The 18446-nt window shown below is 39.6% G+C and overlaps 1 protein-coding gene across 4 annotated transcripts in view; it reads left to right on the top strand.

Annotated features, from left to right (window-relative positions):
* The window catches only part of LOC123771027 (junctional adhesion molecule-like), a 90034-nt gene extending 71975 nt beyond the window's left edge, over nt 1-18059 (top strand). For 3 of the 4 annotated variants that reach the window (XM_069324408.1, XM_069324406.1, XM_045763261.2), the window contains 4 exons: nt 9178-9320; nt 10153-10363; nt 14863-15174; nt 16096-18059. In XM_069324408.1, the coding sequence (XP_069180509.1) occupies nt 9183-9320; nt 10153-10363; nt 14863-15174; nt 16096-16541 (1107 nt within the window). In that variant the 5' untranslated portion in view covers nt 9178-9182 and the 3' untranslated portion in view covers nt 16542-18059. The remainder of the gene's footprint in view (nt 1-9177; nt 9321-10152; nt 10364-14862; nt 15175-16095) is intronic. The other variant, XM_045763271.2, reaches the window with a different exon arrangement.
* The last annotated feature ends 387 nt before the right edge of the window (nt 18060-18446 follow it).

Raw genomic sequence — 18446 nt, 5'->3', positions numbered from 1 at the left:
AAACCTCCGCCCTTTTCCATGACTGTTACATCTAGAAAAGGCAGCTTCCCATCCTTTTCTGTCTCGTAAGTGAAACGCAGCACGGAACTCTGCTCGAATGCCTCCTTCAGCTCCTGCAGATGTCTGACATCAGGTACCTGTGTAAAAATGTCGTCAACATACCTGCAGTATATGGCCGGTTTCAAGTTCATGTCGACTAAGACTTTTTGCTCGATGGTACCCATGTAGAAGTTTGCAAACAGGACACCTAGGGGAGAACCCATGGCGACACCATCTACTTGCTTATACATGTGCCCATCCGGGCTCAAGAAGGGTGCCTCTTTAGTACAAGCTTGGAGTAGTTTCCTCAGAATACTTTCTGGCATGTCAAGAGGAGTACAGGCTGGATCACGATACACTCTGTCGGCTATCATTCCGATTGTCTCGTCCACAGGTACGTTGCCATTCTTCTTTGGTGCATCCCTATGTGCCCTCAAAAAGAAGGGGGGAGGAATCAGACCCATTGCCGTTGGTAATACCCTTCGCCGCCTAGTTGCAAGGGCTGCTGTCAGAAGTATCCGAACGGAAGCAGCCACCATGCTGCAACCCAACCAGCTGGGGTTTGGAGTCCCCCAAGGCTGTGAAGCAGCGGCTCATGCTGCACGAGCCTACATTAGCTCTCTTACTGAAGACCAGGCAGTAGTAAAATTAGATTTTAAAAACGCTTTCAACTCGGTCAAAAGGGAAGCAATCCTCACTGCAGTCCAGGAATATTGCCCAAGCATTCTCCCGTTTGTGTCAGCAGGCTACAGCAAAGACTCAACCCTCCTGTTTGGCAAACATGAAGTCACCTCAGCAGAGGGAATTCAACAGGGTGACCCACTTGCACCGTTCCTCTTTTGCATAGCGGTTCGAGAAATTACAACCAGACTGTCCAGCGAGCTCAACATCTGGTTCCTGGATGATGGCACTCTGGCAGGCACACAAGATTCCCTGCTAGAAGACTTACAGCTGGTGAAGACACGGGGGGAGTCCATGGGTCTCGTTCTTAGCCCCTCCAAGTGCGAAATTATTGCATCTAGTGAAGTAATCATTAGAGCAGTGAAATCAGTTCTACCAGAAGCCTCAGTCGTTAAACCTACCGACAGCACACTACTCGGAGCACCACTGGGCCACAATGCCATTGCTGCAGTCCTTGACGAAAAGTTTAGAGACCTAAAGAGGATGGAAGAGAGAATTGGGGACTTGGACTCCCACGATGCCCTCTACCTTCTCACAAAGTGCCTTACCCTGCCCAGGCTAACATACTTCTTAAGGTGTGCACCAACTTTTGGCAACCCACTTCTAAATCAATATGATGAGCTCCTCAGGTCAATATTCAGGAAGGCGCTCAACCTAGATTTAGATGACAGTCAGTGGGACCAAGCAACACTACCAGTGAGATTTGGAGGGATAGGCATACGAAAGGCAACTGAGGTAGCACTTCCAGCATTCTTATCCTCATGTACAGCAGCCAACGAATTGGTAGGGCAGATCCTACCAGAGCGTATGAGAGAGACAGCGGGAACTCATGATCAAACGTTCATCGAAGCAGCCAGACAATGGGACACCATTGCACACCCTCAACCCCGACCACAAGTCCCAAAAGACCACAAGCAGGCCCACTGGGATAGCCCCATAATGGAAAAGACTGTCACAGCAATGATTGACAACGCTGATGCTGAAAACAAAGCCCGCCTCCTAGCGGTAACAGCACCCCACGCCGGGGATTTTTTATTTGCTGTGCCCAATGCAGCCCTGGGAACTCGCCTCAGTCATGACGCTCTCCGCATTGGAGTTGCCCTTCGCCTTGCCGCCCCCATCCTCACCGAACATAGGTGCATCTGCGGAACTGCGATGGCAGACCAATATGGTCGTCATGGTCTGGTATGTCGTAAATCACAGGGTAAAATTGCAAGACATGAAGAAGTCAACGACATCATCAAGAGGAGCCTCGCCACAGCCCGCTGCCCGGCACAAAGAGAACCACACTTATCCAGACCTAACAACCCTCAGAAGCGCCCTGATGGGGTCACCTTGCTACCTTGGAAGGATGGTAAGCAAGTGGTATGGGACTACACGTGCGCTGCCACACTGGCCAGTACCTACCTCCACTACAGCACACGTGAAAGCGGTGGTGCTGCTTCTTTCAGGGAATCGCAGAAAATTATTAAATACAGAGGTCTAGCACACTGCTACAGCTTTGTTCCGATCGGCTCGGAGACCCTCGGTTCGTGGGGAAAATGTGCATTGAAGTTCCTGAAGGAATTGGGGGACAAATTGATCAGCGCTACAAAAGACCAGAGAGCAAAAAGTTTCTTGTTCCAGCGCCTCAGTGTTGCGATTCAGAGGGGAAATGCCTGTTGCGTCTTGGGCACTAGTCCAACTTCAGAGGAATTCGAAGAAGTGTTTGACTTGCAACAATGATCGAACCCGTCTGTGACATTCATCAATGTTTCCCATTGTTGTGTTCTTCAAGAGATCCATAACCTTTAAGCACCTTTTTGCATTATTATTTTTGTATCAACCCATGTATATCTTGTAACCATCAAATGCATAATAAAGCACAAAAAATAAAAAAGGAAGGGGGTGGTAGGAGAAAAGCACACAGAAACTGTATTGGAGGGGATCTAAACATTCCCTCTAATGCGTTATGCGTGGTTTCCTCCGAGGCTATGGGTCCCCCTTCTTCCAGCTAGAGGTGGTACTCCCTTCCTATATATATATATATATATATATATATATATATATATATATATATATATATATATATATATATATATATATATATATATATATATATATATATATATTTAGGGGTACCACCACTGGTTTAATTAAAGGGATCCACATCCTCGAAGACGAAAATAAATAGTGTTCAGAGAAGAGCTTGTGGATTCTCACTGAATACTTTAATCTTTTCTTCTTTTACCACCCCTATTATTTTTTTTATATTATAATATATATATACATATATATATACATATATATATATATATATATATATATATATATATATATATATATATATATATATATATATATATATATATATATATATATATATATATATATTTATATATATATTAGTATATTTTGGTAGCAGTCTTTCCTGTAGACATATATTATTAAATATGACCGAAAAAGTAAGATTAATAATTCTAACACGAATTTTCTCAATCTTTCGTACATTTCTTTTCACTGTTGGAGGTAAATCAAAAATCAATTCTCCAAAATTCATTTTTATTTCTAGTCTGACGCGACACGAGCGCGTTTCGTAAAACTTATTACATTTTCAAAGACTTTAGTTTACAAATACACAACTGAATAGAACTTACGCATCTCCGATTTTTAATCTACATTTGAGTGAGGTGGAAGGGGTGATGTGGCATTAATCAACACAAGACAGAACAAGAGGTGGCATTAATAGGGTATTAATTTCATCAACACAAGACAGAACAAGGGGTGGCATTAATAGGGTATTAATTTCATCAACACAAGACAGAACACGAAACAATGGGTATTGAATAGAAGTGTTTGTAGAAAGCCTATTGGTCCATATTTCTTGATGCTTCTATATTGGAGCGGAGTCTTGAGGTGGGTAGAATATAGTTGTGCAATAATTGGCTGTTGATTGCTGGTGTTGACTTCTTGATGTGTAGTGCCTCGCAAACGTCAAGCCGCCTGCTATCGCTGTATCTATCGATGATTTCTGTGTTGTTTACTAGGATTTCTCTGGCGAACCAAACCATCGCCAGAGAATATATATTATTAATAATATATATTATTAAATATGACCGAAAAAGTAAGATTAATAATTCTAACACGAATTTTCTCGATCTTTCTTACGTTTCTTTTCACTGTTGATGGTAATTCAAAGATCAATTCTCCAAAATTTATTTTTATTTTTAGTCTGAGGCGACACTTGAGCGCGTTTCGTAAAACTTATTACATTTTCAAAGACTTTAGTTTACAAACACACAACTGAAACTGAATAGAGCTTACACATCTTCGATTTTATATCTACATTTGGGTGAGGTGGATGAGGTGAAAACAAACTTTCAACAATGGGTATTGAATGGGTATTAAATTCAAACACAAGACAGAACATGAAACAATAGGTATTGAATGGAAGTAATTGTAGAAAGCCTATTGGTCCATATTTCTTGATGCTTCTATATTGGAGCGGAGTCTTGAAGTGGGTAAAATATAGTTTTGTAGTAATTGGCTGTTGATTGCTTGTGTTGACTTCTTGATGTGTAGTGCCTCGCAGATGTCAAGCCGCCTGCTATCGCTGTATCTATCGATGATTTCTGTGTTGTTTGCTAAGATTTCTCAGGTGATGGTTTGTTTGTGGGAAGAGATTATATGTTCCTTAATGGAGCCCTGTTGCTTATGCATCGTTAAACGCCTGGAAAGAGATGTTGTTGTCATGCCTATATACTGTTTTTTTTAGGCTTACAGTCCCCAAGAGGGCATTTGAAGGCATAGACGACGTTGGTCTCTTTTAAAGCGTTCTGCTTTGTGTCTGGAGAGTTTCTCATGAGTAGACTGGCCGTTTTTCTGGTTTTATAGTAAATCGTCAGTTGTATCATCTGATTTTTGTCTGTAGGGATAACGTTTCTACTGACAATATCTTTCAGGACCCTTTCCTCCGTTTTATGGGCTGTGGAGAAGAAGTTCCTGTAAAATAGTCTAATAGGGGGTATCGGTGTTGTGTGCAGGAATCAACCTCACTGAGGACCAAGTCACTCTCCTAAATCTGGGTATAAACTGTCACGTTATGTCCAGACCGAGTGAGATGGCCCGGAATGTGGAGTTGGAGATTCTGTTGGACGACATATTCGACCTCGAAACACAAAAGAAGGTCACCACCAGAGATACCTTACAAGCAAAACTTATTGCGGAAGGAGGAAAGAATCGAGGCAACTACAGAAGCACCATACTGTCTCCCGAGCTCAAAGCGGCAGCTAAAAGCCTTCGTGAGAACAAGGAGATAGTTGTCAGGAGAGGCGACAAGTCGCCAATATACGTCATTCTTAAAAAAACGAATATCTGGCGAAAATGAACCTCATGCTCTCTGACCAAACTAAATTCCAAAGGGTAACGAAGGACACTACAGCCGAACTGAAAGCAAAGGTCAACAAATTGATCGAAACTGTGAACGCCAAGAAATCTGGACTCCACTTGCCAAAGATTATTGGGGAATATAAACCTGGATATGCATATGGAAATGTCAAGACACACAAGGCTGGAAACCCACTTTGGCCAATCATCAGCCAGATACCCACACAAACGTACAGACTGGCGAAATGACTCAATGGCTTGCTGACTCCTTATGTCCCTTGCGCCTTCAGCCTGAAGTCTCCAAAGGAATTTGTTGACTTGCTGCGGGGAACACGGGCCACAGGGATAAGAGCCTCGTTGGACGTAGCATCACTGTTTACCAACGCACCTGTGGATGAAACAATCGGGATGATAGCCGACAGAGTGTACCGTGATCCGGCCTGTACTCCTCTTGACATACCAGAAAACAGTCTAAGGAAACTACTCCAAGCTTGTACTAAAGAGGCACCTTTCTTGAGCCCGGATGGGCACATATATAATCAAGTAGATGGGGTCGCCATGGGTTCTCCCCTAGGTGTCCTGTTTGCAAACTTCTACATGGGTACCATCGAACAAAAAGTCTTAGTCGACATGAACTTGAAACCGGCCATATACTGCAGGTATGTTGACGACATTTTACACAGGTACCTGATGTCAGACATCTGCAGGAGCTGAAGGAGGCATTTGAGCAGAATTCTGTGTTGCGTTTCACTTACGAGATGGAGAAGGATGGGAAGCTGCCCTCTCTAGATGTAACAGTCATGGAAAGGAGCGGAGGTTTCCACACTGCAGTCTACACTAAGGAAACAAACATAGGAATGTGCCTGAATGCCAACAGTGACTGCCCGGACAGGTACAAGAAGAGTGTTGTTAACACTTACGTCGACCGTGCCCTCAGCCACAGCTCAGAATGAAAGCAAGTCGACGAAGAACTCTGTAGGGTAAGGCAGGTCCTAGTCAACAACGGCTTCTCCAATGGTTTCGTGGAAGACATCACAAAAAGGAAAGTAAAACGCCATGCAACCTCTGAAGAGACAACTAACACAACACCTATACCCTCTATTAGACTATTTTACAGGAACCTCTTTTCCACAGCCCATAAAACGGAGGAAAGGGTCCTGAAAGATATTGTCAGTAGAAACGTTATCCCTACAGACAAAAATCAGATGATACAACTGACGATTTACTATAAAACCAGAAAAACGGCCAGCCTACTCATGAGAAACTCTCCAGACACAAAGCAGAACGCTTTAAAAGAGACCAACGTCGTCTATGCCTTCAAATGCCCACTTGGGGACTGTAAGCTCCAAAAAACCCAGTATATAGGCAAGACAACAACATCTCTTTCCAGGCGTTTAACGATGCATAAGCAACAGGGCTTCATTAAGGAACATATAATCTCTTCCCACAAACAAACCATAACCAGAGAAATCTTAACAAACAACAGAGAAATCATCGATAGATACAGTGATAGCAGGCGGCTTGACGTCTGCGAGGCACTACACATCAAGAAGTCAACACCAGCAATCAACAGCCAATTAATGCACAACTGTATTCTACCCACTTCAAGACTCCGCTCCAATATAGAAGCATCAAGAAATATGGACCAATAGGCTTTCTACAATTACTTCCATTCAATACCTATTGTTTCATGTTCTGTCTTGTGTTTGAATTTAATACCCATTCAATACCCATTGTTGAAAGTTTGTTTTCACCTCATCCACCACACCCAAATGTAGATATAAGATCGAAGATGTGTAAGCTGTATTCAGTTTCAGTTGTGTGTTTGTAAACTAAAGTCTTTGAAAATGTAATAAGTTTTACGAAACGCGCTTAAGTGTCGCCTCAAACTAAAAATAAAAATGAATTTTGGAGAATTGATCTTTGAATTACCATCAACAGGGAAAAGAAACGTAAGAAAGATCGAGAAAATTCGTGTTAGAATTATTAATCTTACTTTTTCGGTCATATTTAATTATATATGTCTACAGGAAAGCCTGCTACCAAAATATACTATATATATATATATATATATATATATATATATATATATATATATATATATATATATATATATATTTATATATATATACATATATATATATTTATATATATATATATATATATATATATATATATATATATATATGTATATATATATATATATATATATATATATATATATATATATATATATATATATATACATATATATAGCAATATATATATATATATATATATATATATATATATATATATATATATATATATATATATATATATATATATATATATATATAGCTATATATATATATAGCATATATATAGCAAGGTCACCTTGCTACCTTGGAAGGATGGTAAGCAAGTGGTATGGGACTACACGTGCTCTGCCACACTGGCCAGTACCTACCTCCACTACAGCACACGTGAAAGCGGTGGTGCTGCTTCTTTCAGGGAATCGCAGAAAATTATTAAATACAGAGGTCTAGCACACTGCTACAGCTTTGTTCCGATCGGCTCGGAGACCCTCGGTTCGTGGGGAAAATGTGCATTGATGTTCCTGAAGGAATTGGGGGACAAATTGATCAGCGCTACAAAAGACCAGAGAGCAAAAAGTTTCTTGTTCCAGCGCCTCAGTGTTGCGATTCAGAGGGGAAATGCCTGTTGCGTCTTGGGCACTAGTCCAACTTCAGAGGAATTCGAAGAAGTGTTTGACTTGCAACAATGATCGAACCCGTCTGTGACATTCATCAATGTTTCCCATTGTTGTGTTTTTCAAGAGATCCATAACCTTTAAGCACCTTTTTGCATTATTATTTTTGTATCAACCCATGTATATCTTGTAACCATCAAATGCATAATAAAGCACAAAAAATAAAAAAGGAAGGGGGTGGTAGGAGAAAAGCACACAGAAACTGTATTGGAGGGGATCTAAACATTCCCTCTAATGCGTTATGCGTGGTTTCCTCCGAGGCTATGGGTCCCCCTTCTTCCAGCTAGAGGTGGTACTCCCTTCCATTGTTTATATATATATATATATATATATATATATATATATATATATATATATATATATATATATATATATATATATATATATATATATGCAGAATAACCACATATGAAAAATAGAAAATGCTTAACGCGTTTTCGGCTAATTCGCCTTCATCAGAGCAAAGTAGAATCTACTTTGCTCTGATGAAGGCGAATTAGCCGAAAACGCGTTAAGCATTTTTCTATTTTTCATATGTGGTTATTCTGCATACTTGGATCAGTGTTTTTGTGATCATTGTTGCATATATATATATATATATATATATATATATATATATATATATATATATATATATATATATATATATATATATATATATATATATATATATATATATATGTCGTACCTAGTAGCCAGAACGCACTTCTCAGCCTACTATGCAAGACCCGATTTGCCTAATAAGCCAAGTTTTCATAAATTAATTGTTTTTCGACTACCTAACCTACCTAACCTAACCTAACCTAACTTTTTCGGCTACCTAACCTAACCTAACCTAACCTATAAAGATAGGTTAGGTTAGGTTAGGTAGGGTTGGTTAGGTTCGGTCATATATCTCCGTTAATTTTATTTCCAATATAAATTTTTTTACCTCATACATAATGAAATGGGTAGCTTTATCATTTCATAAGAAAAAAATTTGAGAAAATACAATAATTCAGGAAAACTTGGCTTATTAGGCAAATCGGGCTTTGCATAGTAGGCTGAGAAGTGCGTTCTGGCTACTAGGTACGACATATATATATATAACTCGGTACAAGAAATAGTCTCTTACCAAATGCAGGCGATGAGTCACAATAACGTGGCTGAAGTATGTTGACCAGACCACACACTAGAAGTTGACTTGAGAATGGTCCAGGACGGACCGAAACGTCGTCGTCCCTTCAACTTCTAGTGTGTGGTCTGGTCAACTCTCTTACCAAAACCAACAGCACACCATTTCTTATACGCTCAACAAATCATTCCTTGAATCTAACTTACTTATGGTTCTCTTCCCGCAGGGAACATGGTGGGGCAGGCAGGGGGAGGCACAGGGCTGTACATGGGTCCCTACTTCCCCAGCCCTCAGCCCCTGAACATCACTGTACACCTGGACACCGTCGCCTACCTTCCCTGCACTGTCAATCAGCTTGGAGATAAGTCGGTTAGTGCAACAAAATTAACAAAAGTCTAAAACAGACATTTTTGTATTTTTTAACTCAGAATATTATTTCATACTGAAGTTTTTAATATTTTTTTCTTCTTAAACGACAAAGTTTGAGGTGTTAATAGTGAAGGTTTGTAATTTTTTTTATATATATTATTTTTTTTTTTAGGAGGGGGGGGATTTATCGCCCATTTTATTCATTACTAATTATCAGTTATTATCACCTTTCATGGCATATTCTTTATTCTTTATTTATTTATTAAACGTCTAACTTTTATTTTGTGCCCTGGGCAGCTTTGTTGCTTATTTGAATTCATCGTTAAATGCTATGTTATCACACACGTTGATGAATTAGATTGTCTTATATTTAATGTAAACTGGTAGAATTTCTCTTGTAAATTGGTAGATTTCGTCATGTAAATTGGTTTGTTATGCAGATGTTACGACGTAATTATATGTAAGCAGACTTATGAGAATGAAATCTCATGTCTCATAAATCTTATAAATAGGTTCTGCCTCGTATGGGCCAAGAGGCCTTCTGCAGTTACCTCTGTTCTTATGTTCTTATGAAATGCGAGTGCTTGATATGAAGTCCTTCGGGTATGTCTAAAATAGTTTTCTCGCTAAATCAAATAATTATTTCCAGCTCTTGATGAACGTTCTCTGATAGTTCACATGAACCTATTCCACTCCAATCATTCACAGAGATATTATCTATCCTGCCTCATTGTGTAAAAAAAATACCATTACACGTTTTAAATCATATTTACAGTGTGTGTGTTAACTAATCAATGCATTCAGGGTCCTGAATTGGGTCTCCGTCCTGCAGGTGTCTTGGGTGAGGCGGAGGGACGCGGACATCTTGACGGTGGACCGCTACACCTTCGTCAGGGACGACCGGCTGACCGTACACTTCACCCCTGATACAGGCACCTGGACGCTGGTCATCAAGTACGTCCAGGAGCGCGACGCTGGCACCTATGAGTGCCAGATCTCCACCGAGCCAAAGATGTCAATGCTGGTCCATCTTAACGTCATTGGTGAGTCACGGTTACTTGTTGCTTCCTGCTGGTGCTTACAATCATCCAGTTGGTGCTTGCAATCATCCAGCTGGTGCTTGCAATCATCCAGCTGGTGCTTGCAATCATCCAGCTGGTGCTTGCAATCATCCAGCTGGTGCTTGCAATCATCCAGCTGGTGCTTGCAATCATCCAGCTGGTTCTTGCAATCATCCAGCTGGTGCTTGCAATCATCCAGCTGGTGCTTGCAATCATCCAGCTGGTGCCTGGTGCTTGTAAGAACCAGCTGGACTGGTATTCCTACAATTTGTGCATGGTACTGGTCGGTCAAACTCCCGTCTTCCACTCCGGTGGTACTGGGTTCGAGACTTCGAGACAGAAGTGGAATGTTAATTTGAACTTTCAATGTGGTTTGTAAGTGATTTGACTGGCACGAGGATCACCTAATTTTCTTATTAATCTAATCAATCTAATTGATCAATCTAATTGATCAATGTAATTGTTAGGTTCACCTAAATCACCATTTATTGATAACAAAGTCTAAGGCAAGTGCTTGGGAGTATCCAGAGAGCGGATTTTAATCCATAACCATAACTCAGCCCCTCTACAAGTACATCAACTAATTAAAGTTCACTTGACTGCTCCTCTTACTCACTGCTGCTCTGATAATCTCTTCAATGTTGGCTCCACCCACTTTACAAAGTGATAATGAGGTCGCATATCAGGCGATCCCCTTTGACATATCCGTCGTTCGCGATCGTTCTCAATGCATTGAGATCTAACGGCCTAATTGGAGCCAGACTTTGTGCGTTTTAATTAGCTGTCACCGATTATATGTGATAAATGGAGAGATGAAAGCCTCCTACTTATATATGTCGTACCTAGTAGCCAGAACGCACTTCTCAGCCTACTATGCAAGGCCCGATTTGCCTAATAAGCCAAGTTTTCCTGAATTAATATATTTTCTCTTATTTTTTTCTTATGAAATCATAAAGCTACCCATTTCAATATGTATGAGGTCAATTTTTTTTTATTGGAGTTAAAATTAACGTAGATATATGACCGAACTTAACCAACCCTACCTAACCTAACCTAACCTATCTTTATAGGTTAGGTTAGGTTAGGTAGCCGAGAAAGTTAGGTTAGGTTAGGTTAGGTAGGTTAGGTCGTCGAAAAAACATTAATTCATGAAAACTTGGCTTATTAGGCAAATCGGGCCTTGCATAGTAGGGTGAGAAGTGCGTTCTGGCTACTAGGTACGACATATATATATATATATATATATATATATATATATATATATATATATATATATATATATATATATATATATATATATATGTGTGTGTATATCACGAAAATAAACACGTGATTAAGAATGTGACAATGTCAGACCACGAAGGAAAAATGAAACAGGAAATTTCCTTAAGTACTTTCGTATATTAAATACATCTTCAGAAGGTCCTTCTGAAGATGTATTTAATATACGAAAGTACTTAAGGAAATTTCCTGTTTCATTTTTCCTTCGTGGTCTGACATTGTCATATATATATATATATATATATATATATATATATATATATATATATATATATATATATATATATATATATATATATATATATATATATATATACATATATATATATATATATATATATATATATATATATATATATATATATATATGCGAACAAGCCTGAATGGTCCCCAGTACTATATGCGACTGAAAACTCACACCCCAGAAGTGACTCGAACCCATACTCCCAGGAGCAACGCAACTGGTAACTACAGCGGATTAAGGCGTCCTGTAGTTACCAGTTGCGTTGCTCCTGGGAGTATGGGTTCGAGTCACTTCTGGGGTGTGAGTTTTCAGTCATATATATATATATATATATATATATATATATATATATATATATATATATATATATATATATATATATATATATATATATATATATATATATATATATTATATATATATATATATATATATATATATATATATATATATATATATATATATTATATATATATATATATATATATATATATATATATATATATATATATATATATATATATTAATTAATATGACCGAAAAAGTAAGATTAATAATTCTAACACGAATTTTCTCGATCTTTCGTACGTTTCTTTTCACTGTTGGTGGTAACTCAAAAATCAATTCTCCAAAATTCATTTTTTATTTCTAGTCTGACGCGACACTAAAACGCGTTTCGTAAAACTTATTACATTTTCAAAGACTTTAGCTTACACATACACAACTGAATAGAACTTACATATATATGTAAGTTGCATATATATATATATATATATATATATATATATATATATATATATATATATATATATATATATATATATATATATATATATATATATATAATCACAAAATCACTGATCCAAGTATGCAGAAAAACCACATGTGAAAAATAAAGAACGTTTAATGCATTTTCGGCTAATTCGCCTTCATCAGAGCAAAGTAGAATGAATGCTACTTTCATTCTACTTTGCTCTGATGAAGGCGAATTAGCCGAAAACGCGTTAAACATTCTCTATTTTTCACATGTGTTTTTTCTGGATGTATATATAAAAATCTCAGTCTATATATTGTATTTACTGTATATTGTGTGTATATATATGTGTATAAAGATCTTTATATATATATTTACTCTGTGTAAAAAAGATCTGTGTAAACCTTTTATATATATATATAATACAAGACTGAACTATAGGCAGCCAGCGTATATGCACATCTATGTCTATTCTTTTGATGTAAAAGAAATAAAAGTGAAACATTTATACGTAAAAAAAATGCCTTAAAGTACAACAAAAACAACAACAACAATAATAAAAATAATAATAATAAAATCAATTGAAGCTATGAGGTGACTCAATCAATCGATACCTATAGAGCGATCAAGATACACTCCTTACTCCTGTACCACCACGACTTAAGTTACACCACCTTGGGGGGAACTCCACTGAACCCGCAGGAAGTCTGGCGGCTTCTCGTGAAGTGAAGCCAGTTCAAGTGTGTCATAACCCGGAAGCCCTCGAGTGTAAGGTCAAGTAGTCTAACTACCCAACACTCAAGCTGGTATTAACTCTGGGCGTCAACGGATCCTCTAAGTCTATTCACACAGGTAGAACCTCAGTGCCGCAGGTGTTACGGACCCGAGTCCAGCGTCCGAGCACTGAGCAGTGACGACCGCGCCATCTGTGGGTCAGCTCCCGAAACCCCCTCCAAATGGACTACGCCATCTAGTGAGGACGAGATATACCGGCCACAGGGGCTGGTTTCCCGTCTTAATCAGCTCGTAACATAGCCGCTGCTGACCTCTGGTGAGGTGACGCTTAGACAGCAACGCCATCTATGGAGTGGATAGGTGGGCGTTTGTGTCTAAGTCTGTAAGTGAGGTGCCCTAGAGTGTCATTAGTATTGATGACGTGTCTGATTACAAAGTCTACCTGGGACTGCTGGATTCGACGATGGGCAGCCTACCCAAGGCAGCCGTAGAACCTCCACGCATTTGCTGCTGAAGCTGTGAGTCACCCCCCCCCCCCCTTCCCGGATGAACACTGTTGTGTTAGCCTGCCTGTGTGGTGGCAGAACCAGGGATTGTCGTACCCGGGGCTGACTGGTGGAGAAGACTAGCCACTGGGGAGTTGTGGTGAGGAGAGTGATCTGTGAAATCACACGAGGCTCCTGCCTAGGGCTCGCAACCCTAGTATCGGTCGTGGAGTGGCCTAACCAGTGGAACTGATTGGAACCTGCCAGCTACAGGCTGGACTTGTGGTTGAAGGCCTCCACGACGGTGCCCCCAGTGGAACTGTGAATTGGCTGGCCTGTGGCCAGGGTAGACTCAAGAATCGAAGGATTCAATGTGAGGCCACAAGAAGAGGACCAGGGCTACTCCTCTCGAGCACTGTGGAACATTCCTGCGTCTTCAGAGGAAGACCATTCTGTATATTATAGTGTTTATACCCCCCCCCCCCGAGTGACTGTTTATATATTTATATATGGTGGTGGTGTAATTATATATTTAAGTTTAGTGCCTTTGTCTCCCTTCCCCTTTAATTTACTTGCGTTATGGAACACAGCCCTTGAAAACCACTACTAACTTGGGGCCGGATACCCAAACTCTATTAACATCAGAGAAAGAACCCAGTTGCGACCCAATAGGGCCGTAACGGCAGGTAATCCTCCAATCATTCTCAGTGCCGCAGGTAATCCTCGAATCATCCACAGTGCCGCAGGGAGGGAGGGAACTATCAGGGGGGAAAACGCCAAGTCATTACAACTATTTATCACTATGGACGGGATCAGGATAAGGATTTGGGATGGGACAGAGGGAAAAAAGAATGGTGCCCAGCCACTTGTGGACGGTCGGGGGGATTGAACACCAACCTGCAGGAAGTGATAGCCTCATCCTAACCTTCCGTTCTCCACATTTCCGCATCCACAACTAACGTTCTTGTCCTCCCTTCCGCAGTGCCGCAAGTGGAAGTGAGTGGCGCTGTGGACAAGTACGTGAGGAGTGGATCGACCGCTCGGCTCGAGTGCAAAGTGAGCTCAACAGTTCAGCTTCCCGACTACATCTTCTGGTACCACTCTGGAGAGCGGCTGCTGGAATACAACAACCCCAGAGTGAAGTTCACGGTGTCGAGGCGGGGCGGCCAGGGCAGTGAGATGAGTGTCACATCTACTCTGGTAATATCCAACGCAAAGTCCGCAGACGCCGGCAACTATACCTGCCTTCCCTCCAATCTTCACCCTGCCACCACGCTCCTCCATGTCCTCAATGGTACGTGGCACGATTAATATAGTTGTGGTTTTATATTCAGCTACTTGTAACAAATTCCAATATGTTGACCAAACCACACACTAGAAAGTGAAGGGACGATGACGTTTCGGTCCGTCCTGGACCATTCTCAAGTCGATTGAGTCCAGGACGGACCGAAACGTCGTCGTCCCTTCACTTTCTAGTGTGTGGTTTGGTCAACATATTTCAGCCACGTTATTGTGACTTCTCGCCTGCAACAAGTTCCAAGTAGCACGGGCTATGGCGAGCCCGGAGTGAACATAAGAATGAAGCTAACTGCAGAAGGCCTATTGGCCCATACAAGGTAGCTCATATTTCATATCCACCCAATCTCATTCATATATGTGTCTAACCTACGCTTGAAACAATCAATGGATACTACTTCTATTGGACTTACTTGACACAGGAGCGGGGCTGTGTGTACTGCTGGCATGGTATTTGTCCATTTCTTGAACAAATCCACACGGGCCATTTCTTCCCTTGTCCATTTCTTTAGTTCATTCAATCTCACTTCTCCAGTTTCATCTCCCAGGAGTAAGAACTATTTCTATAGACAACACAAATCTGCTGACACAGTCTCTGAGAACATCAGGATGTGACAATGAATTTTCTCTTTTGTTTGTTTTCGACATGTTTTGTGAGAATATACATATACATTCACAACGTATACACCAGAACTATACATATGAATTCCGTTCTTAGCATTGTTTTGAGTGCAAATTGTGCTTATTATTATTATTATTATTATTATTATTATTAATCCCACACTGAAATCACACTAACGTGATATATATAGCGAATCTATGAATGCACTTGGCAATGCTGAGGTGAAAGGTTCGAACCTCCTCACAGCCTCATTTTCTCATTATTATTATTATTGTTATCTATTCATTTATATTTCAGCAGACGAGCACCCGGCAGCAATGCACACGGGAGGAGCGACGACAACAGAGCCTCCCCCTGCATGGGGAGTACTCCTGGCGTTGCTACTCAGTATAGTGATGGTCCACGCCAACCCCCTCACAGCCCAGGCATGTGAAGGCGCGCCTTTCTTCATTCCAAGCGACGTAGGCGAGGTACATCGCCCCAGGAGAAGGACTAGAAGCAGGAGGAACTCGGCGTCTGGACTCATAGCAAGGGTCTGTGATGTGTCTCTACCTCACCGCTATCCTTGTGAGAGCCGGTGCCGATCGCCCTCCTCCAAGAGACAACCGGGATTCGTTCCCTTGCGGCGGAGAGCAACAGGTTCTGAAGACATTGATAGGCAGGGTCATCTTGCCTTGCTCACTCTGTCTGTTTCAATTCTCCACATTGCATTCAGAGTAAGCGATATAATTGGTTCACACTAACACATACAAACACTCACACATTGTGTATTAACCCTGAGTTTTATAATTTTGTATAATATGCTTAGAGTCTCAAGCTGGAAGCTTCCATTGAATAAATGCATAATCTGACATGTGCATTATAAACCTTTTTTGTATTGCAATATTATGTATATGCAGCCTCAAAAATGCAATGTTCTTCACGCAAAACTCCAGGTTAATGTAAATCTGAGTTTTTATATTCATTTCATCACATATATGCCTTTAGGAAACTTAATCTTGAATTTGGATTAAAAGGTCTTTAATTCTACTATTTTCTAAAACTTTTAATTTCCATTTAAACGGCTGCGTTGAGGATAATGTGGCCAGTGTTAAATGCTCAAAAATTTTGTTGGATAAGATTATATTATATAGCATAAATTGCAGACAAAATATAATTTTTTTCCTGAGTTCTATAGGTGTTGAATATCGCAAATAATTGACCCGGGAAAAATTCTTATTGTGGAAAAAATGTCAACGATGCAGTCAGTACCATTTTTATTTTTCAAAGGACATACCGTAAAGAATTTCCGACCCAGAAGTTCCAATTCGTTGAATATTTCAGAAATAAAATACAATTCTCATCGCCTATGGTGCACACAGCTCAGCAGATAACGATCTGAAGCCATTTTTTTGCAGTATATTTGAAGTCATATCTCGACGTCAAGATACGACGTCAATATCACGGCTCTCACAGACGTCAATACGTCAATCGCCACGTGACGCATTACATTTTCTGAGCCAAAACCCACAGTGTTTTAGAGATTGATATATTGTTTCATAAATAATGAACTCATTTACTTGTGATTTCTGATGGCAAATCACCTTGAGTTTCTTGTATAGTGATTAGTACCCCTAAGAGGTGATTTCTATTTCTGTGTTATTAATTTAAGTTCTGAATCGAGCTTATGTAATGTTTTCCAAATAGCTGGTTTTTTTTTACATTTTTTCCACAATTATTATTTTTCTTTACGATAATCTTTGTTTGTAATACACCACGCTAAGATTTGGGCTGAAATTTTAAACTTAAAATATATATCGAATATTGTAATTTTACTCCGAATAATTAATACTTATTGTATTTTTTTTTAGTTTGCCCCATCCTGTCTACTGCCTCAAGATAATTTTGATTAATTCAATGTTGTAAACTATCAATTAATGAGTTACTAACAATGACCTGTTTAATCACACGAGTCCCACTAGGGGCTTTCTATTTTCGTTCGTATATACAACTCGTCTAGTGAAATTTACATTGGCTGGTAAACTGTTCTCTGAGTTTACCACTGAGTTTACATAACACTTATGTTTATTATTTATATCCATAATAAGCCTCAGAATGTATTGTACTCGAACAAACTCAGTAAGGGGTTTCCTGAATGTTTTTTTACAAACTTTTGTATCAGTGTGTGTTTGTCTGTTCACCAAGGTTATCTCTGTAAGACAACGAAACAGATGTCACTGTAATGTTTAGATACATAAATGTGAGAATGAGTGGAAGTACTATATGTGAATCCTATTTGTTTCCTATACAAGAACAATATGTATTTTAACAAAATTGTATGGTATTGACCTGCAAGGTTAAGTGATTATACTCTGCAAATTCACATCTTATGGTATATTCATAATTGCTTGATGCGTTATATATATACCTTATATGTAGATAGATATACGATGCGAGGTGCACCATATACACACTGCTCCTATCATCCCAAGAATATATCTGCCCAAAAAAAGTATATATATACTAAGAGCTGAACCCCATCTGCGAGTGAATATACCTTCAGAGCGCCGCCTCACATGCCACTGTATATAAACTGAGAGCTGAACGATATATATAAGTGAACATGTGTAAGTATTCACTAGGAAAATGAAACGACATAACTAAGTCAT

This window comes from Procambarus clarkii, chromosome 14 (genome assembly GCF_040958095.1).
Source record: "Procambarus clarkii isolate CNS0578487 chromosome 14, FALCON_Pclarkii_2.0, whole genome shotgun sequence".
Taxonomy (NCBI): domain Eukaryota; kingdom Metazoa; phylum Arthropoda; class Malacostraca; order Decapoda; family Cambaridae; genus Procambarus; species Procambarus clarkii.
Note: the sequence above shows the minus strand (reverse complement) of the source record. Positions and strands in the feature narration are given on the sequence as shown.